Here is a 23,018-nt window from a genome sequence, read left to right on the forward strand (position 1 = left end):
AGTTTCGTCAGCAGCTGCCTCCCTGCTGAATCTTCGCCAGGGAGACACTTATGTGGGCGAGTACGCCATTCACTTCCACACCCTGGCGGGAGAGTTGTTATGAAACAATGAGGCCTTGGTGGCTACATTCTGACAGGGACTGTCCCCTGAGATTAAGGACGAGTTTGCCGCCTGAGATCTGCCATCTACTCTGGATGACCTCATCCTTCTGGTCACCGGGATCGACAAACGGATTTGAGAACGGTTCCAAGATGCTTGTCGGGAGGGAGGACTCCCTAGTCCGACTCCTACATTGCAGCAACCCCTGCTGCCCTTATCAGCTGTTCCTCCAAAGAAGTCTTTGGAGATGGACCATCTCAAGCTGTCTACCCAGGAGAGACAACGCAGACACACCTCGGGACTCTGTCTGTATTGCGGCCTCGGAGGTCATCTTGTGCGTCTGTGCCCCCAAAGGCCCCAGAGCCTAGGGTTGAGAGACAATTCTGGGTGAAGAAGGACTTTCTTCTAAATTGTCCATCCCCGTGACCATAGTGTCCGTTAAAAAGACGCACCGGGTCTCTGCCTATCTGGAATCTGGATCCACAGCTAACTACATTCAGAGAGACCTGGTGGATATTCTCAAGTTGCCCACAACCCCCATGGATCATTGCCTCGGTGAATGGACTGCCTCTGCGAGACCCGATTGTGGCTGTGACCAAACCACTGAGACTCCAAGTGGGAGCCCTTCATTCCGAGCTCATCTTGTTTTTTTGTCCTGTCCAAGGCCGTCAACCCTGTGCTGCTGGGCCTGCCCTGGCTCAGACTACATGCCCCAGTTCTGGACTGGAATTCTGGATAGATTCTCCAGTGGGGTTCCAAGTGCATCAACCGCTGCCAGGGGCAGATCCATCCGGCCCAGCCTCCCCAGTCTCAGTCATTGGCAGGATTGCCTTCTCACTATTCACAGTTTGCAAATGTTTTCAGCAACAAGGAGGCGGAGACGCTGCCCCCACACCGGGTGTATGACTGCCCTATTGAACTGGTTCCTGACACATCGCTTCCCCGTGGAAGGGTATACCCTCTCTCCTTGCCAGAGACTCAGTGTATGTCCGCCTATATTAAGGAGAATTTGGAGAGGGGCTTCATACGAAAATCCTCCTCCACGACCCTGCATCGACTACTGGGGTCTCAATCAGATCACGTTCAAAAATAGATATCCGTTGCCACTGATTTCTGAACTTTTTGACCGCATACGAGGAGCCAAGATTTTTTTCTAAGCTAGACCTGCGTGGGGCTTACAACCTAATATGGATTCGCCGAGGAGACCAATGGAAGACGGCATTTAACACCCGAGACGGGCATTATGAATACCTGGTGATACCCTTCGGTCTGTGTAACGCTCCCGCGGTCTTCCAAGAGTTCGTTAATGACATCTTCCGTGACCTCCTCTATGTCTGTCTTGTGGTCTATTTCGATGACATCATCAGAGACATGTCTGTCAAGTTTTTCTGCGATTAAGGGAGAATCGCCTGTATGGCAAGCTGGAGAAGTGCGTGTTTGAGGGAAATGCTCTACCCTTTCTGGGCTACATCATCTCAGATCAAAGCCTCAAGATTGATCTTGTGGAAATAAAAGCAAGATGCACGGCGCTACATAGTGCAGGTCAATCCAAGTAGGCAAGTTTTAGGTCATAGTGGTTAAACAATGTTCACGGTGAAAATCCAATAGTGCTGCTGCCAAGATCCAAACCGGTTAACCATACGGTCACCGCATTGCTATGAAATATTCAAAGATAGGAAAAGAACAGATCTTATGGGGCGCTGCTACATTACAAATGGACAAAGGCACAGGAGATTTGGAAGTAAATGAACTTAAAACATATATCTATTTAATAGAAACATTAATAATAATAGTGGCTACGCGTTTTGACTCCGAACTAGCGTCTTCCTCAGGCCATATACATCACATGCAATACAGCTTATATACCATAGAAAATATAAATTTAGGAAAAAAGGCCGCCAAAGTAAAAAAGGTCAAAGTGCGACTGAGAAGGTAAAAGCCATCCTGGAATGGCCACGTCCTCAAGGCTTAAGGTCCATACAGCGTTTCCTGGTATTCGCCAATTTCTACTGGCAGTTCATCCCAAACTTCTCACTGACAGCTCCCATCTCCACCCTCACCAAAAAAAGGCATGAACGCTAAGGTGTGGATTCCAGAAGCGGAATCCGCATTTAATAGCCTAAAGAGTGCCTTCATGTTAGCCTCTACCTTCGATCATCCTGATGCATCTCAACAGTTTTCGTTGGAGGTGGACGGCTCCTCTGTTGGTGCTGGCGCACTTCTGTTCCAGAGAGGTCCCAAGGGTATGTGGCTATTACTCTAAACGTTTCTCTTCCACAGAGCGCAACTACTCGATTGGGGATCGGGAATTACTGGCCATCAAATTGGCCCTGGAGGAGTGGAGACATCTACTAGGGGGCACAGTTCATCCCATCCTGATATTTACTGACTCACGTATCTCCAGACGTCCCAACGACTGAACCCCCGTCAGGCCAGGTGGTCGATGTTCTTTGCCCGGTTCCAGTTTCACCTCCACTACCACCCTGCCGACAAGAATGTGAGGGCTGATGCTTTGTCCAGGTCGTTCGAGACAGAGGACATCATGGAGTCTCCACAAAATATCATTGATCTGTCCTGCATTATCTGTCAACCCTCTGCAAGTAATTGAATTTCCTCCGGGGAGGACTTTTGTGCGCTTGGCAGACAGAAGGAGAATCCTTCACTGGGGACATAGCTCCAGACTGGCAGGTCACGCGGGTGCAAATAAAACCCGAGACCTGATTGCCCATCATTTCTGGTGGCCCACGCTGCCCAAAGACATCATGGACTTTGTCTCGTCCTGCACGGTGTGCTCGGCTAACAAGGTTGCTCACTCCAAGCCTGCTGGCCTGCTCCAGCCGCTGCCTGTGCCCAATGCTCCCTGGCAGCATATAGCAACTTTGTCACGGACCTGCCTCCCTCTGCTGGATGCAGTGCGGTCTGGGTGGTGGTGGTGGACCGATTCTCGAAGATGGCTCATTTCGTTCCGCTGACCGGTCTACCTTTTGCTTCTCGACTTGCCAACCTCTTCATCCAACACATCTTCCGCCTGCATGGCTTACCTCTGCATATCGTGTCGGATCGGGGGGTTCAGTTCACTCGAAATTTTGGAGAGCCCTCTGCAAACTCCTTGATGTAAGTTGGACTTTTCCTCAGCCTACCATCCCCAGTCCAATGGCCAAGTAGAGAGGATCAACCAAATCATGAAGAACTATCTACGACACTTCAACTCCAGGCAGCATGATGACTGCATGCAGCTCCTTCTTTGGGCCGAGTTCTCCTATAACAACCACACAAGTGAGTCCACTGCTTCTACACCGTTCTTTATTGTCTATGGCCAACATCCACAAATTCCTCTCCCTGTGTCCGCTACGTCCCAGGTGCCTGCAGCTGACTCTGCATTCAGGGACTTCCTACAGATCTGGCAGCAAACCCGATCCTCTATTCTGGTGGTCGGTCAACCGCATGAAGCGAAAGGCAGACTCAAGGAGATGAGAGCCCCCTCCCAGTTTCTTCCGGGTACCAAGGTCTTGCTGTCCTCAAGGAATATCCGGCTGAGGGTGTAGTCATGCAAATTCGCTTCTAGGTTCCTCAGACCCTTTGAAATCCTCCAGCGGATCAACCTGGTCTCTTATACGCTTCGGCTGCCCGCTACTCTCAGAGCCTGCCATCACTACTGTCCGTATTGCCACAGGTACCCTTATTCGAACTATTGACTTTGCCTTGGTATCCTGTTTGGCCAGATGCTATCCCGCTACGGCAGTACTGCCCAGTGGGTCCACACGCCCATCGTGACACTAGCTTCCTGCATCCACCACTAAGTGGAGCTTACTGAAGTCTTCGATAGGCTCGCGCTGGTTTTATAATTTAAAGGGAATCTGTCACTAGAACAGATCCCTTTAACTTAGGGCATTTGTTCAGGGCACTGCTAAAAAGCACACCAGGAATGTTAGAGGCGTTTTCCCACAATCCATGTATAAATCCATTAAATGCTGAAATAAAGATTAATCAATACCTTTAGTGCCTTTTTAATGTTTTGCTTTTTTGCAGAACATGACTTTCATGCCACGTGCCACTTGTTATGCATCGCCACAACCTCGTTCGGGGCGTGTCCTACAATCATAACTTTACTACAATTCCCAGACTATATGGGCCATCTCACATGATCTTCCCCCTAGGTACATGTCAGTACTGAGGTCATATACACGGGGAGGCCCAAGGGCTGGTTCTCAGTGTATGCGTGATACACACACTATAAGCATGCGCTGTGAGAAGCAGCCCTTAATGCGTGCCCCCGTACCGACTGTCAGTAACGACAACCTATACGATGGATGTTTGGCACATGATCTAGCTTGTGACTGGAAGAGTGGGAGATTGTGTCAGCTATGAATTGGCGGATCTGTGAGTATAACAACAATTATAATTTCCAAAAACGTTTAACACTGCCATTTATATTGATAAAAAATTAAGTTAGTCCCGGAAAAAAAAACCTTCACTGTAGTAGGCCATGCAGCCACGTGCACGACCCCTTAATCTGAACTGCAGTGGACACGGACACATGGTCCAGCTTGACCTATCAGTGGGGAGCCAAAGTAAAGTACTGATCGTGCTTTTTAGCAGCACCTGGGATGCGCCGGCTGATTTTTCTTAGGGCATTTAACAAATGCTTTATGCAAAAGCGGTCTGTGTTGGTGGCAGATTTCCTTTAAGGGTGTTCTATACAAATCGAAAAGGTATGTTCACACTAAGTTTTTTTTGCGCTAGTTTTGACACGCAAACCATGCTAAAAAATGTCCAAAATTGCCTCCCATAGATTTCAATGGCAGCCATTTTTTTCCGTCCAGCGGGAAAAACGCTCGTGGGAGAAAGAGGCGTCATACCCTTTCTTCAGGCGTTTCGGTTTCCGACCTCCCACCTACGTCAATGGGAGGCAGAGAAGGCGGTTTTCGTGTTGTTTTTTTGCCCGCGGTACTCAATGGCTACGGCCAAAAAACGCGGCAAATTTTTCACCTGCAAAAAACTGTGTGAACAGGGCCTAAATGTGTATTGTATGTGAAAATTTACCACAGACAGGGGCTACAAAAAGAATAGGAGGCTGGATGAGAGCATGTACTGCAGCTACAAAAACGAGTCTGCTCTGATGTCTATAAAGGCATATTATAAAATGAACCAAGCACATTTTCACTTTAGGGACGTAGTAGTTTTTGTTTTTTTTGCTTTCCCACATTCTTTATTTTTTGGAATACGTTGCTAGTTGAGACGTTGTTTCTGTGACCGGAGGAGCTTGAAGTTTTTTTTAGCTATCATTTTGGAGCACTTCTAAGTTAGTGTTTAATATATGTGAAATTTTATCGGCATGCATAAAAAAAATATATATATAAATTCCGCCAATTTTTATTCCATTCACTAGATTGATACGCTTACTTTATAGCGTTCATTTTTACGTGTCCAGCACTTTACACTCAGGCACCGTTATTTCATCTTTACAAAATCACTAACTACAAAGATCAAAAATCTCCTTTTAAGTAAAAACTAAAAAAACTAGAGTAAAACCAAGTATAATTTAGTATAAATCCATGAGTTAATAGCTGTATGCCTTGGTCAGAAGCTTGAGACATACAGAGGAAGAGTATGGACCCATAGATTTCTATTGGTGCCATATTCTAGATCAGGGGTCTCAAGCACCCGGCCCGCGGGCCGCATGCGGCCCCTGGGGCTGTCATCTGCGGCCCACGGGACACAGAGCCGCTAGTATCGGCTCTGCTCCGAGACTCTGGAATTCCCTGACATCACTGTCCACATATGAACAGCGATGTCTGGGGCTTCCCCAGAGCCGGAGTCCCGAGCAAAGCGCTGGTGTTGGCTCTGCTCCGGGACTCTGTGGAATTCCCTGACATCGCTGTCCACATATGAACAGCGATGTCTGGGGCTTCCCCAGAGCCGGTGTCCCGAGCAGAGCGCTGGTGTCGGCTCTGCTCCGGGACTCTGTGGAATTCCCTGACATCGCTGCCCATATATGGACAGTGTGTCAGGGTCTTGCCCAGAGCGGAGCAGAGCGCTGGTGTCGGCTCTGCTCCGGGACTCTGTGGAATTCCCTGACATCGCTGTCCACATATGAACAGCGATGTCTGGGACTTCCCCAGAGCCGGAGTCCCGGGCAGAGCGCTAGTATAGGCTCTGCTCCGGGACGATCCGGAATTCCCTGACATATCTGCCCATATATGGACAGTGTCAGGGTCTTCCCCAGAGCGGAGTCCCGGGCAGAGCGCTATTATCGGCTCTGCTCCGGGACTCTGGGGAAGCCTCTGACATTGCTGTCCATACATCGACAATGATGTCAGGGGCTTCCCCAGAGCAGGAGTCCCAGTGATGTCAGGAGCACAGCTGGAGTCCCAGGAAGAGCCTACTAGCGCTCTGCCTGGGACTCCAGCTCTGGGCAAGCCCCTGACATCACTGGGGCAGCCTCTACAGAGGGCACTTTGGCAGCCTCTACAGAGGGCACTTTGGCAGCCTCTACAGAGGGCACTGTGGCAGCCTCTACAGAGGGTACTGTGGCAGCCTCTACAGAGGGCACTGTGGCAGCCTCTACAGAGGGCACTGTGGCAGCCTCTACAGAGGGCACTGTGGCAGCCATCTACAAGTGGGTGTGTGACAGTATCTGAAGAGGACACTGGCATTATCTAGGGGTGTGTTGCATTATCTGCAGAGGGCACAGTGGCCTTCTCTGCAGAGGGCACAGTGGCCTTCTCTGCAGAGGGCACAGTGGCCTTCTCTGCAGAGGGCACTGTGGCCTTATCTAGGGGTGTGTTGCATTATCCACAGAGGGCACTGCGGCAGCATCCACAGAGGGCACTGCGGCAGCATCTAAAAAGGGGCTGCCCAATCTTGACATGTGTGCTGAGCCACCGCACTGCATTTGGCGACACTTAAACTGGAAAGCTGGATTGTTGAAATAAGCACGTGGAGAAATATCTCAAATTTTAAACCTAGCGCTATTATTATAGTAATGTAGTATTATTATGATAGTAATATAGTGTTATAATAGTTCAAATAACTACTTGATTAACAATAATTTAGTGTTGTATCAAATTTGAAAGTAATGCGGCCCGTCAACTTCCCATTTTTTCTATATGCGGCCCACTTACCCGGCCGAGTTTGAGACCCCTGTTCTAGATCCATGTAATACAGCCATGTGCATGAGGCCTTAAATGGGCAGTTCATGCTTAAAAGCCCTGATCTCAAGTTACTGAAAGCATTTGGTATTAAAGGAATCCTGTCATCAACATCTTACCTGTTAAACTCGCCTGACCCCTCAATGGCCGCAGCTGTCCAGAGTTCGTTCCTGTTCTCTTCTTTCCTGAAGTCCTCCTCTGTCTGTAAATATCGTCATTTAAACTCTTCCCGCCTTTTATGGTAATTATTTTTCCCTCTGGGATGCAGCTTCTTAACCCTGCCCACCGTTGCCACCTGTCTGGCCCTGACTGGCTAAGGAGCTGTCAATCAAAAAGAAGGAGGTGGAGTCCACTCTGAGACGCTGGAGGAATGAAAATCTGACTCTTTTCAGATGAAGATTTGACTCTTTTCTGCTCATTTGCATACGGTGTGGGACCACTGAAAAACGGAATACTAAAGCTACAGAGCTTACTTAGAACATATTTATAGCTTAGATGACAATGATTTTTCACCCACTTTCACCAGGTATTACTGGCTTTATAGCTAAAATGCTGGTGACAGGTTCCCTTTAAAGAGGCTCTGTCACCAGATTTTGCAACCCCTATCTGCTATTGCAGCAGATAGGCGCTGCAATGTAGATGACAGTAACGTTTTTATTTTCAAAAAACGAGCATTTTTGGCCAAGTTATGACCATTTTTGTAGTTATGCAAATGAGGCTTGCAAAAGTCCAAGTGGGTGTGTTTAAAAGTAAAAGTCCAAGTGGGCGTGTATTATGTGCGTACAGCTGGGCGCTCTGAAGAGAAGTATCATCCACTTCTCTTCAGAACGCCCAGCTTCTGGCAGTGCAGATCTGTGACGTCACTCACAGGTCCACGTGTCGGCCACATCGGCACCAGAGGCTACAGTTGATTCTGCAGCAGCATCAGCGTTTGCAGGTAAGTAGCTACATCTACGGGCGGCGGCGCAGCTATCAGCCACTGCGGCTGCTACAGCGGTAGTGACGGCACTGTATCAAAGCAGGGAGGTATCTTACCGCTCTGAAATCTAATAGCGCCACTGTAGCTCCCTGAAAGAGCAGAATCAGTATGTGGCCAGGGATTCCACTCCTGGAGCACTCAGCTTGATTTCTCTGTCCCTATAAGGACAGTGACATCAGGGGAAGCAAATGACATCACTTCCCATAAATGGATAGACGACAGGCACTTCTCCTGGAGTGGAATCCCTGGTCATAGCCTCTGCAACGCTGTGGCTGGGGATTCCGCTTCTGGAGTTTCCCCTGATGTCACTGGGACAGGGGGGCGGTGTGGTGCTCTTTTGCCTGCGTCTTTTGCATTAGCTTCAACGGCTTAAGAGAAAACGCAAAAAAAATTTAAAAAAAATAAAAAATTAAAAAAAGCCAAAACAACGCTGTCAATACAGAATCTGCTTCAAGAGTAGTGTAGTGCTTGTTTTTAGCAATTTTATGTCTTTCTCAAAACAATTTTTGGTAGGGGTGCCCTGAGAATTTTATTTTTCCAGTGCTGCCTCGAGTCCGAAGAGGTTGGGAAACTCTGTACTAGGCTACAGGATCACACCGGCCTACACAAGGCTCCCGTCGTGGAAACGGGACCTAAGTGAGTACAATTTTTGTTTTGGGCACTGTCTACAAGGGGGAGGTGGGGGGGCTGTATGGCACGATCTACAAGGATGCGGTGGGGGATTATGGCACTGCCTACAGGGAGGCTGTATGGCAAAATCCACAGGGGGGGGGTACTATACTGTGTGGGGGCCACTAAGCGGACATTATACTGTGTAGGGGTACTACAGGGGGCATAATACTGTGGGCACAATTAGAAGACAAAATACTGTGTCCTTGAAGGGGTTGTAATATATTATATTATTATACTGTATGTGGGCACTAAAGGGGCATTATAATTTTTTTTATGGGGTATTTTTCTTTTTAATGATGGGGTGGTGTGCCGAAATATCATTTCGCATGGGGCACCATCTATCCTAAGGCCAGTCCTGGTTATGTAGGACGCTGTGAGCCACTGCCTCCCCGTAGGAATACAGTCCCGTACACAAAACCTGTTTCAGTATGTGACAGTATTCGGCCAGGGCGACAGGAACACCTAGCGACATACATAACTATAATGCTAGGACCCCGGCTCCCTGAACGGTGTTCAGTCTGGCAAATGCTGCCGACATGCTGCCCGTACATCACGGACCAAACACTGTCATGTGGATAAGGCCATACAATTGAATGGGATCCTTACAAACAGCTCATCAGGAAAAACAAGTCCGCTAAAACCTTTATTCTGGAACAGGAATCCGAGATCCCTATGACATTCTCTTTGATAGATATACGGCACAGGGGAGGCAAGGAGAAATATGTCCTGTATAGCAGTGTCAACCAACCGTATGCCGCTACACAAGCTAACTTAAACACTAAAGCCTTATTCACACAAACGTGTCAGTTTTGATTGCAAAAAAAATACTGCGTTTTGCATGCGCAAAAGTTCAGTGTGGCATCTGTATATGGTGCGTGATTTTCGCGCAGCCGGCATCATTATGACGCTCTGTTTTTATGTTACGAAACAGTAAGGCTGGATTCACACGAGGTCATTACGTCCGTAATTGACGGACATATTTCGGCCGCAAGTCCCGGACCGAACACAGTGCAGGGAGCCGGGCTCCTAGCATCATACCTATGTACGATGCTAGGAGTCCCTGCCTCGCTGCCGGACAACTGTCCCGTACTGAAAACATGATTACAGTACAGGACAGCTGTCCTGCAGCGAGGCAGGGACTCCTAGCGTCGTACATAACTATGATGCTAGGAGCCCGGCTCCCTGCACTGTGTTCGGTCCGGGACTTGCGGCCGAAATACGTCCGTCAATTTCAGACGTAATGACCTTGTGTGAATCCAGCCTAAAGAAGGAGAGGCTTTTATGTTTCACTTCACTTTAACAACTGTAGCGCGAATCACGCGCGTCACCCGGAAGAATTCAGTGTGCCGTGTGCGATTTGCACGCACCCATTGACTTCAATGGGTGCGTGCTGGCACGAAACACGGGCAAGTATAGGACATGTCATGAGTTTTACGCAGCGGACACACGCTGCGTGAAAATCGCTGACAATCTGAACGTCCCCATAGCCTAACATAGGTTCATGCGTCCATATATCACAGACGTAATATACGTTCGTGTGAATAAAGCCTAACTGCGAGAACCCAACGTAAACAGCAACAGTATAGAAGATAAACAATATTCACAGATGTAGTAGTACAATATGATTACATAGATTAAATTTAAAAGCCCCAGAATGACACGTGAGCACTTTAGCGGCCAACATGAATTGTGGGGCAAACCCAACCGGAGTAATCGGTTTTTGCCTCAAGAAAGGATTCCCAAAGATAAATGATAGCCCCATCAACTGTTGGCAGATCCTGCAGAGAACAATCTAAAATAGGGGTCAGCAACCTGTAGCAGCAGTGCCACAGCCGTCATGAGGAGTGTGGTTTACTAGCACACTTCTGGTGCCCAGCGCCGTCGTGTTCTTGGTGGCGCTGAACACAGAGAGGTGCTTCATTCTGCGCTTGGCGGCTGATCACCAGATTGGAGAGCAGTGCTTCATTGTCTTTGTTGCTACTGAACACTAGGCAAGCACACAACGCAGCAGTACTCTCCTGGTTTTCAGCACCGCCAAGTGCATAATGAAGCACTGCTCCCTCCTGATCAGTGCCACAAAGACGAAGAAGTTCAGTCACCACTCTGCTAACTTTTTCTTTTACAAAGGTTGGCAGGTCTTTCTTCTATCATCCCCCAAATCTGGTGTTCAGTAGCAGTGGTCTCTCCTATTCGCATCCCAAAGCTAGTTTTCAGTAGTCGCTCTCTGTTCTGTATGCAGCACCCTCAAGCTGGTATTCAGTAGCCGCAGTCTCTCCTGTGTGCAGTTCCTCCTAACTGGAGTGCAGCAGTCATGACCTCTCCTGTGTACATGCAGCCCTTCTTCACCGGGTTTTTTTTTTTGTCGGTAAGGCCTCATGCACACGACCGTAAAAACGCCCGTTATTACGGGTCGTAATCACGACCCGTAATAACGGGCTCATAGACTTCTATTGGCGACGGGTGCCTTCCCGTTTTCTCACGGGAAGGTGCCCGTGCCGTTGAAAAAGATAGAACATGTCCTATTTCAGGCCGTAATAACGGCACGGACAGTCCATAGAAGTCTATGGAGCTCTCGTAATAACGGGTGGCTACATGTGTGCACCCGTCATTACGGCAGCGTTGCTAAGCGACGTCAGTAAATAGTCACTGTCCAGGGAGCTGAAAGAGTTAACTGATCGGCAGTAACTCTTTCAGCACCCTGGACAGTGACTACCGATCAGAATAAACCTGTAAAAAATAAAAATAAAAGACTTTCATACTTACCGACAACTTCCTGCTTCCTCCAGTCCGGTCTCCCGCCCGTTGCCTTGGTGACGCGTCCCTCTCGACATCCGGCCCGACGTCCTGGATGACGTTTCAGGCCATGTGACCGCTGCAGCCAATCACAGGTCAATCACAGGCTGCAGCGGTCACATGGACTGCCGCGTCATCCAGGGATGTCGGGCTGGATGTGAAGAGAGGGACGCGTCACCAAGACAACGGCCGGGTAAGTATGAATTTCTTTAACTTTTATTACAGAAAAGGGATGTCCCTTCTCTCTATCCTGCACTGATAGAGAGAAGGGGCTGCCGATTAGTGCAGTGCTATTTTGCCGCCAAAAACGTGCTCGTAAATACGGGTGGAATACGGGTGACACCGGACCCATATTTACGGGCACGGGTTCGTAAATACTGGTGCAAAACGGGTGGAATACGTGTGACACCGGACCCGTATTTACGCCAGTATTTACGGGTGGGAAAAAATACGGTCGTGTGCATGAGGCCTAAGCCATACAAAAAAGGTTGTTTACCACTGATCTAATGTCTAAGGGCAGCTTGAATGTAAAATTCTTACTGTAAACGTACTGCCATAGGAACACATTTGAAGATGGGACACAACACAGACTAGTTTATTTGTATTTCGATTTTTCAATAATTTAACAGTACTGAATAGGATGAAACTAAAAGGGTATTGTTTTATTCTGCCAATCCAAGTCAATGAATTGTGAAAGGTCTTTCCATGTCACACGTTTAGCAACATTAATAAAATAGTACATCAACTTTTTACAAGCTTTAAATATATTTAAAAAAACAAAACAATTCACACAAGATGGGCTGTGCTAGAAAGATCCAGAATGATAGAAGTGTAATAAATATATTAGAGCTGAACAAATCAGTAGCCAGGTTGCCAAAATGTGCGATATCTTATGGAATAATAGATGGAATGAATTACATTTAATAAAAGTCCTACATTTCAGCCAGTACATTGTCCAGCTCAAAGCAGAAAAAAAATCTATGTAAACCAAACAAAATCTTCTCCTATAGAAGTCCACAGAGGCAATATTGACATGACAAAAATTACATTGCATTAACAGCAGATATTTTGACGAATAAAAAAAAAAAAGTTTTAGAATTTCTAAAAATACAATTACATTTCCAGATATCAAAACCGCATGCCCGACGTATTTAAAAATAGATAGAATTTCTTCTGAAATAACATAAAATACAGAACATAAAAGGAAATCTGCTACCAATCTGCCTGTATGACTGACCCGCTATACAATATATGTATACTGTATGTAAATCAATATGAACAAAATGTAGTCAAGCCCCTTTCTAAGGCTATGTTCACAAGTGCGCTAGATTTTCCGATATTCTGCTCCGTGATAGGAAGAGAAAAACTAAATTGCTGGATCATTTGCATAACGGAAACCAACAATGCCCGACGGAACCCATTGACTTTAATGGGTTTTGTCGGTCATGGTTTCCTGACAAAATAGTAATGGAGCCTCCGACGCATATTTGAACAGGGCCTAAAATATTGACGCTGCAATGTGAGTAAAGACTTTTGTTGGCTCTACTTCTCCAATGTAACACATACAGTATAATATACAGTACATATATTGTACAGTATTAAGGATGCTTATCATTAACCATTGCACTGCATTTGACAAAACCTATGCGCTCCTATAGTTTATATGTTCACATTATGAACGCTGGCGGAGTTTCACTAAGCACGTCGGGCTGCACACACTTCAATATGGAACAATGCAACGGTTACAGCCAATGAGACTGGAAACGTCTTTATAAATAATCAAAAGTTATTCTTTCATTCTTGCTCCATCCACTAAGTATTCCAATAAAACCAGCCGTGTGATTTATTAAAATGTTCCTCTCTTTACACCCAATTTTCAGTGTGTAACTAGCAGTTTTTCCAACAAACATTAAGCGCACTAGTTCCCTATGTCTTCTGGTAGAGAGGGGGGACCCTCAGAGTTATTTCCTCGTGCATGGACATTCATTTCTGGATTAGGAGCAGCACCGTCCTGAATATCAGGAGTTACAGCAGCTGCCTCCGTAGTAGCGTCTTCACCCCTTGCAAGTCGTGGAGATCTTGTAGCAGTATTACTTTCATTATTTTCCTGGAAGCAGAAAAAAAAACTTCTTACAATATCCATATTTTTTATGACATCACAAGAATAACGTGGAATTGTAAACATGCGGATACCGATTCATTGTAGTGAATATGAAATGTGAACAGGACAAATGTAACACTTCTGGGAAAGCAACCTGTAAGACATAGGTAGACAAACCGTGAAATGCAAATAATAAAAGTATAAGGATACCGGTCAGGCCATACCTTTCTAAAAGCGACATGTCAAGTATGGAGGGAAAAACACAAATGTGAAGACAAGGCCTGTCTCGTAAGACAGTCTGTAGAGTCCTATATAAACAATAGGGGGGGGGAAGCACTACGGTGTCTCCCATGGCAATATATCATCATTTATTTCTCAACCTTCATATCTATCAGAACAGTTCGAATATGGTTGATGCTGAAAACATCACCTTTCTATGCACGGTTTGTCTTTGGTGGTGTTCAGACTAGGGTTGTCACAATACCAGAATTTGGACTTCGATACCGATACTTTGTGTAGTATTGCGATTCTCGATACCAAAACGATAATTTACCAACGATAAAAAATAAAATAAAAAAAAGTTCTTTCATTTTCTGATGTGAGGCATGAGGTCTGATGAATTTTGAACCTCCATGTGCCCCACATTAATAGCAATTAACTCCATCATGTTTCTCAGACATAATGGACAACATTGGGTGAATGTGTGAGGTACATGGTGGGGTTAATTACTATTAGGGCGGATTTACACGTGTGTGCGTTTTGCGCACACAAAAAAACGAAGTGTTTTGCGTGCACAAAAGGCACTTAACAGCTTACTTTTCGCGCAGCCGCCATCATTATGACACTGTTTGGATGCTTGTAAACAGAAAAGCATGTGGTGCTTTTCTGTTTGCAATCATAGTTTGCCTGCTGTTGCTCGAGTCACGCGCGTCCCACGGAGGTGCCTCCGTGTGGCATGCGTGATTTTCACGCACCCATTGACTTCAATGGGTGCGTGATGCGCGAAAAACACAGAAATATAGGAACGGTCGTGAGTTTTACCCAGCGGACTCACGCTGCGCAAAAATCACGGACAGTCTGCACTGCACCATAGACTAGCATAGGACCGTGCGACGCGCGTGACAAGCACGCGCGTTGTACTTCCGTATTACACGTTCGTGTAAATCCGCCCTTAATGTGAGGCACATGGAGCTTCAAAATTCATAACACCTCGTGCCTCACATTAATAAGTGAAAGAAAGCAGATTATTATTATTTTTTTTTAACGGCGTAAACATCATAAATGACGCTATAAATTTGTTGTGAAGGTTATTACGTTCGCAACGATACCGAATGTGTGTATATTTTAACGATTGAGGCTTCATTTTAATGTTTATTGTAAAAAGTGTATGTTTATATTTCTATTTTTTATTTATAACTTTATTTATTTTAAACTTTAATGTACTGGCATATATCCATATTCTGGTACATTAGCCTGCATACTGATAGTACACAGGCAGTTGTTCGGACATACCCAAGGGTGGACATATCGCCGGTTCGGCTGCACAGGTTCCCGCTCAACTCCCCTAAAAGCTGTGCACATAGATCGGCAGACAGAGGGGGGTCCCCTTCCCTCCCTGTGCACCTTAGGCAACTCAAAGATCGGGCTCCCTTCTTTCACATATGTTATTGATGCCATCAATAACATGTTAAGGAAGGGGCCCAATCTATGAGTTGCCAAATGTGCACAGGGTGGGAGGGGCCCCCTACATTTTCTGCGCGGTAACGCCGATCTATTACTTAGAAAACATATTAGGAGGGGAGCAGCCTGGCAAAGATTGCTCTGTCTGGTGGTCATCATCTAGTAACCAGCGTCACTGTCAGATGCAGTGCAACATCTGACAGTGACGCTCACTAGGTGACCAAGACCACCAGACAAAGCGCGCCGCACCTAGCAAGCAGCATTGCTATCTTCGGACCACTTATTGATCCAGGATAGCGGCGCTGCTGAAATGAACCCCAATACTGGTTGGCTGAGCCTCTGTTAAGGTTCTTCTTGCTCCACCCCCTGAGCCTGTTGCCAGCGAGCCAATGCTTTTACTGTAGAGTGTGTGCTGAGTGTCGTGAAGGGGACTGACTGAAAATAAAAAGAACTAGGAGGTAGTGGTTGCTGCCCTGTGTGTAGAAAATGTTTGGAGTAGAGTGGCGCTGGGACCTTCGCTTATCTCTAGGACGGGGTCCCCTAAACACCGTTCTGCCTTTCTTGGCTCCTGCGTCTTCCCGTCCACTTCCGGATTAGATGGCCGGGAGTTACGAAAACAGCTGAGCTACACGGTTGCTATTCACTTCTATGGGAGTTACGGAAACAGCGTAACTCCTGACTATCTAATCAGGAAGTGGCCGGGAAGCAGGGGCCGAGAAAGGTAGAACAGGGTTTAGGTGCCCCCGTTCTAGAAATGGGTGCGGGTCCCAGAGGTGGGACCCGCATATCCTGTGGATATGCCATAAATGTCCAAGATGGGCAAACCCCTTTAACCTCTTAATGACCAGCCTATTTTAGACCTTAATGACCAAGCCATTTTTTACGGTTTTCCATCGGCTCATTCAAAGAGATATAACCTTTTTATTTTTGCGTCAACATAGCTGTATAAGGTCTTGTTTTTTTGTGGGACAAGTTGTAATTTTTAATAGCACCATTTTGGGGTACATAGAATTTATTGATTAACTTTTATTAACTTTTTTTTTGGGGTGGGGGGGAACCTGCAATTTCTCCACACTTTTTTGCATCCTAAATTTACGCCGTTTACTGTGTGGTATAAATAACACAATAACTTTATTCAGTGGTTCATTGCGATGGCAACGATACCAAATTTGTGTAGTTTTTGTAAGTTTTACTACTTTTACACAGTGAAAACTTTTTTTTAAAAATTATTTGTTTTTGTGTCTCCATATTTGAAGAGATAACGTTTTTATTTTTTCCCCAATGCATTTGTTGGAGGGCTTTTTTTTGCGGGACGACTTGTAGTTTTTATTGGTACCATTTAGGAGTAGATGCGACTTTTTGATCACTTTTTTTTTAAGGCTGGTTTCCAAGAAAACAGCAATTTTCGCATGTTTTTTTAAGTTGTTCACAGTGCGGGTTCAATGATGTAATAAGTTTATAGTTGGGGTCGTTACGGACTCGGCGATATGTGGAACTTTATTACTTTATTTTGTTTGTTAATAATGAAGTAGTTTATAAGGGGGAAATGTGGGTTTTTCATTTCACTTTTTATGAAACTTTTTTTTTTTTACTAGTCCCACTAGGGGACTTCACTATAAGATCTTATGATTGCATTTATAATACACTGCAATACTTCTGTATTGCAGTGTATTACTGCCTGTCCGTGTAAAACCTGGCTGCCATCGGAGACACAGACACTCGGTGATCTTATCGCCTCTGGCAGCTGAGAGCAGGGAGATTTGATGGCTCCCTGCTCGGTTTATTTATTCCGATGCAGTGACGTAAAAAGGCTATTGCATCGGAATAAAGCCCATTAGTGACCGACGTAAAAACACTATGGGGTGGTCACTAACGGGTTAAAGTTTTCACTCACTGTGTGGTTTCCACACTGTGGTGGCCTCCTCAAGCACTGTATGGAGTACCACCCCCCATTTCACTACCACAAATACACTTATTTTATTATTGGTTTACTACTTTGGTTATAGTATTTTGTGGTATAAAGTAAGTTTACTTATAACAGTGTATTAGTTATTAGAATTGCAAGTCTTCATTTAAAAAAAATATTTAACTTTTCGGTCAGGACTTCCTTGGTTCAGAACCATTGCATTCCTATAGGTGAAGTATCGCATGTTAGTCCTGCTTGATAAGTGACAGTGAAATGAGCAAGAAAGAGTCATTATAAAGTTAGTTACATGAGTGCCTTGTGTTCTACTCAGTTGTTAAATCTGGAAATTATTTGTATAAACTAGTAAAAAAATAAAAAAAAAAATGTGCAACATAGATTTGTATAGTTTTATAGGCACGTGGGCGTGGCTAGGTTATGGGGTTCCCAGGCACATTCTTTGCATAGGGGCCCTCTGCAGTCTGTGTCCACATCTGGACATACCCAAGTATGTCCTAACAACAGGAAATATGGTCAGACAGTCCTGGGGTCCTTCAATGGACTGTAGGCTGTCTGCCCATATATGGTATGTCCCTCGATCGCGTCACAGGGACTCTCTGACACTATCCAAAGGGCATCCCCCTTCTCGTTTTCTCCTTGAATGCTGCGGTCAGCTTTAAACGCAGCATTCAAGGGAATAGTGGCGGGACCAAAGATTTCTCTGATCTCTGCCGTTAGAGCGGGGTTGCGGCTGTGTAATGCAGCCATTGCCCTGCCACTGACAAATGTGCGCGCGGTCAGAATGAGGCCTGCACTGAAAACAGAACATGGGGGTGTTTTGCAGTGAGCCCGTCATGTTCCCTGTCTTCAGTGCGCCGCTCATTAGTGCAGCATCGGCCGCATCGCATCATGCTGACCGCGCACGCTCACTTGTCAGGAGCGGGGCAATGGCTGTATTACAGCAGTGGCAAAACCGCTCTTACTACATTCATGTGTTACAATACTAAGCTGTGCAGCCGCACAGCTTAGTATTGAAATACATGAACAGTATTGAACCATTTTCAGGGTGCACGGCATCTAAATAGTATCAATATTTATATGCATTGTGCAACCCTGGTTCTGACATGTTAGAAAATAGAATCACTAGAATGAAGGAGGTGGAGTGCTCTTCAGAACCTACAGTCCCATTAGCACCCATCGGCCTCTCTTGACTTCAATTGGTAGTGACCCTGCCGGGCCAGAGATGAAAATAGGTGCATAGGAGCCTGTACTCCCACCAATATTGCCTTCTGACAGGTCTCTATAGGTATCCAAATCTTGTAGAAATTAGCATTCCTTAGCTTAAAGGAATAGTCTCATAATCAGCTGTTAGTGCCAGGGGAGGTCACATTTGGCCATATATTTTACCTGCAGCTGCGGCTGCTGGGGAAATGTGCCATCACATGGTGACCTTTGAAATTAATGGCTGTCCATGTAAGGCATGAACGGACCGAGTCATTTAGAGACGTATGTTCTGGCAGCAGAGTAAGCCCTTTTAGTACATCTGATGGTTTCAAAGGACTTCAAGTGAATAGGTGCAGAGCTGCAGTATCCCAGCACGGCCCCTATATAGTGACTAGAGCCATCTCCTTCCGGCACCGACCCCTGCAAAGCTTCCGGCGCCCGAAGGCAGTCGGAACAGCTGATCAGTGTGGGGCCCAGGTGTCTGACTCCCACCAATCATATTTGTAAAAAATAAAAAAATTGGACCATCGGCGCTGCACGAATAGACAGAAAAATGGACGACTTAGATGACCATCATGGCAAAGTTTAATGGAAGGGCTACGCGTTTCAACACCGGACTGGTGTCTTCATCAGACTGGCCTGATGAAGACACCAGTTCGGTGTTGAAATGTCTATTTCTGTCTATTCGTGCAGCGCCGATGGTCCTATTTTTTTATTTTTTACAAATATCCTCGGGACAACAAACCCCATTTGTTGTGTTTTGGGCTTGGCAGCAGCAGCTTTATTACCACTACTACCTTTGTGTCCTTGGGCCAGGTGAGCGTTTTCTTAAACAAGTTTGCTCCTCTGCCCCATCCTGCTTTTACTTTGCACTATGTGGCGCCGTGTTTCTTTTTATTTTCTATTTTAGTTCCCACCAATCATATACTGATGAACTATCTTTTGGATAGGTCGTCAGTATAAAAAAAAACACCAAAAAACAAAAACGAAAAAAACAAAAACAAAAAAAACAGTCCCTAAACTGGACAACCTCCTTAACGACCTTAAGGACCAAGCATTTTTCTAAGTCTTTTCATAGTCACATTTTTCCATCCATAGCTGCATGAGGGCTTGTTTTCTTGCGGTACCAGATATATTTTCTTAATAGCACCATTTTGGGGTACATATAGTGAATTGATTAGCTTTTAGTTTTGGGGGAGGGGGGGCAAAAAAATAAAAAAATATCCCAATTGTTTATTGCATTTTTTTTCTTCTACTATTTTTTATGCGGTAAAAATATCAAGCTGACCCCTACACTACCATGGGCGACTACGAAAATCAAAAACGGCTATTTACGCCTCCACGAGCCTGGACCATCATGGAACTTGGCATTAACCCCTACACAACCCAAGACCAATGTGTCATCTGAAAAGTAAAGTTGTTAGCATATGTTGCACTATAAACCGCATTCTCCTGATCAGATAATCGAGGAGTTTAGTGCAAGCACATGCAAACACCAAGATCTATTTGTCGGACTAACATCACAGACCCTGGCAAGTGCCCTACAGCTCCCATTTTCTTCCATAATCCCGGATGGTGGTCAAGGCCTGGTAGTGCAATAGGAAAGGGTACGCTGTAGCACTTCTCTTCCTGAAAGTGATTTGTAGTTTTTCACAATTATTTGTAAACCAACAGTTCCGTACTCAAAAAGGTGGTTTAGATGACCAAGTTGTGTTCGGTACAGGGTCGCATTAACTAAAGGTGAAAAGTTGTACTTATAATATGTATTACATATCAGAACATAAGATACATGCACCTCACATTTATCAATCATCAAATGCTACAAACTGATGGATTAGACAGAAAAATGGGAAGACCTTACCTTTAATTCTTGCTTCCTAACTGTTATCCCACAGGCAGCAATAGAAAAACAATTCTTAATATATCTCTCTACATGTCAAACAAATTACAATACAAGCAAGTGGGGCTGAGCTGCAATACCAGACACCGCCCATGGACAAGTGTAGCACTGTTTCTGGAAGGAGCCATATTTTTATAATATGATAAAACTCTTTTGAAGGGGTTGTCTCATCACAGACCACCTCTTTTTATATTGGGAGCCGGGACGTGATCAGCTGAACTCCATGGCTAAGGCACATGTAGTCGCAGACAGACATTTTCTCTGGGGAAAAGAAGTATTACATGGCTGCCATTGAAATGAATGGCAGTTTATGTAATACATGGACAGCTAGAGTCTGCCAGGTGGGGAGCTACTCTTACGGTCTCTCCGTTTGGGCTCATAGAGGGTGATCCTGAGTGGTTGACCCCTTCTATGACGTTCGTTTGCCCTCATAGGGCTCATGAACAGGGGTTATCTTCAGGAGTACTGAGCTTTGCTGTATTATGACATGTTTATGGCAGATAAACCATTATGTGAGAAGCTAGCCGGTGTTCACAAACTTCTCTCAAGTTCTCTGCTTCCTACCATGTTAGGCCTCATTCACACCTGCGCTGGAGGCTCAGTTATGGGTCTCCGTCGCAGATCCGGCTGAGATTACTGGAGCAACAGCGCAATTTTGGTGAAATTACGGTCGTCCCCCCCGACGGAACCCATTAAAGTCAGTGACATAATAATGGAACACACCGACGTAGGTGTGAACATAGCCTTAGAAATAGTTGTTTGTTTAGACATTGAGCGCCCCCATAAAGAATACCTCTTCATGATAACCCTTATACATTTCTTCAGTTTATATTTGACCAGTACCTGCAGTGGCTGCGTTTCGGGGGCAGGACTAGTTTTGGCAAGTGCCAACATTTCCTTTATCTGATAAAAGGCATAAGCAAGGGTGACCCAAGGAGAAGAGCTTATCCCCCATGCTGGTCTGTTGACATCCTCTTGTTCCTCCTGGTGCCTTGTCTTTTTCGGTGGAAGTTTGGCTTGAATAGTAGGCATGATGTTCTCGGAGTGCTGTGGTACAAGATCAATAGTTGCTATGGGAACTGGGCTGGAGGGTACCGGAATTCTTTCTGCCAACATAGATGCATCTGCAGTAAAAGCATGGTGTAAGTAACAATAGAAAACACCTCTGGAGTATCAGTAAGGTAATGCATGAAATTACTCTACACGACCACATTCATTCTAAATAGCAGTATAAATAGACAACATCTATGGACTACTATGGCAGCGATAACAGCGGCACTGCCCACGTGAACGAGGCGTGTGACAAATAACAGTCTCTGAGCAAAACTAATGTCACATCCTCATAAGACCCTACAGTAAGGAGAATGAGGCGGCAGAATCCGTGATATACAAACACCCAGATCAAGATTTGTCTGCTACAGCGCTGTAAATGATCAGTGGCTAAATAGAAGGCGTTCACATTGGAGAAGTGCTACATCACATTAACGCAGCCTATTTTGGCCTCGAGGATGCTGCAATTTTTCTTAATTTTTCCATCATCGCATTCTAAGAGCCATACCTTTTTAATTCTTCCGTTGACATAGCCGCAAGAGGGCTTTTTTTTTTTTTTTTGCACAACGGGTTGCATTTTTTGTATTATTATCACTGAAATCAATATGTGGGCTCCTCAAAGAAACAAGTATCACAGAGTGGGTACTCTTCATAAAACATAACCTTTATTCATTTTTAAGATTAAAATACTCTGGGTAATTCTTTTGAATGACACAACCAGGGTTGAATCAAATAAGCAATCCACAATTATCACCAGCATTATCCAGAAAATGATATCTAGATGGCGTGGTACCGTACGCCACCTATGGACAAACTCCAGGGATACAAAACTTTCTATCACACACAATTAGGGTATGTTCACACGCAGAGTCAAAAACGCCTCAAAATACAGAGCGGTTTTCAAGAGAAAACAGCTCCTGATTTTCAGACTTTTTTGTGCCACTCGCGATTTTCGCTGCGTTATTTACGGCCGTTTTTGGAGCTTTTTTCAATAGAGTCTATGGAAAACAGCTCCAAAAACAACCCAAGAAGTTTCCGGAGCTTCTTTTTCGCGGCCGTTTTTACGCGTAAAAAAACGCAGCGAAAAACGCTCCGTCGGAACAGAACGTCGTTTACCCATTGAAATCAATGGGCAGATGTTTGGAGGCGTTCTGCTTCCGATTTTTCGCCCGTTTTTCGAGAGTTTACGGCCCAAAAAACGGCCGTCTGAACATGCCCTCAGTGTAATTTCTAAACACCAAATATTGCATAAAATGACCACAAAACTGACACTTCAGAACCGCCCAATGCATTTCCCCAATCTAGTTGGTTCATCAGGGGACAGTACTGGACAATTTGTGTGTAATTGGAGACCTATAATGGTATAGATAAATATAGAATAAATATTTGCTTGTATTGGCACATTCGTGCTAGATTACAACCCACGACTCCTGGGAGTAAAGATGACAATTGGTTGCGGAAGGAAC

General features: G+C 45.4%; 1 protein-coding gene across 2 annotated transcripts in view; it reads right to left on the bottom strand.

Moving 5' to 3' along the window:
* Positions 1-12,330: 12,330 nt before the first annotated feature.
* MFSD6 (major facilitator superfamily domain containing 6) overlaps positions 12,331-23,018 on the bottom strand; it is an 86,569-nt gene continuing 75,881 nt past the window's right edge. The window contains exons 6-8 of one of the 2 annotated variants that reach the window (XM_075829921.1): positions 21,346-21,626; positions 20,464-20,483; positions 13,713-13,801 (exon numbers count right to left, since the gene is read on the bottom strand). In XM_075829921.1, coding sequence (XP_075686036.1) covers positions 20,466-20,483; positions 21,346-21,626 — 299 coding nt within the window. In that variant the 3' untranslated portion in view covers positions 13,713-13,801; positions 20,464-20,465. Of the gene's footprint in view, positions 13,802-20,463; positions 20,484-21,345; positions 21,627-23,018 lie in introns of both variants that reach the window. The other variant, XM_075829919.1, reaches the window with a different exon arrangement.

Source organism: Rhinoderma darwinii, chromosome 6 (assembly GCF_050947455.1).
Source record: "Rhinoderma darwinii isolate aRhiDar2 chromosome 6, aRhiDar2.hap1, whole genome shotgun sequence".
Classification (NCBI taxonomy): Eukaryota; Metazoa; Chordata; class Amphibia; order Anura; family Rhinodermatidae; genus Rhinoderma; species Rhinoderma darwinii.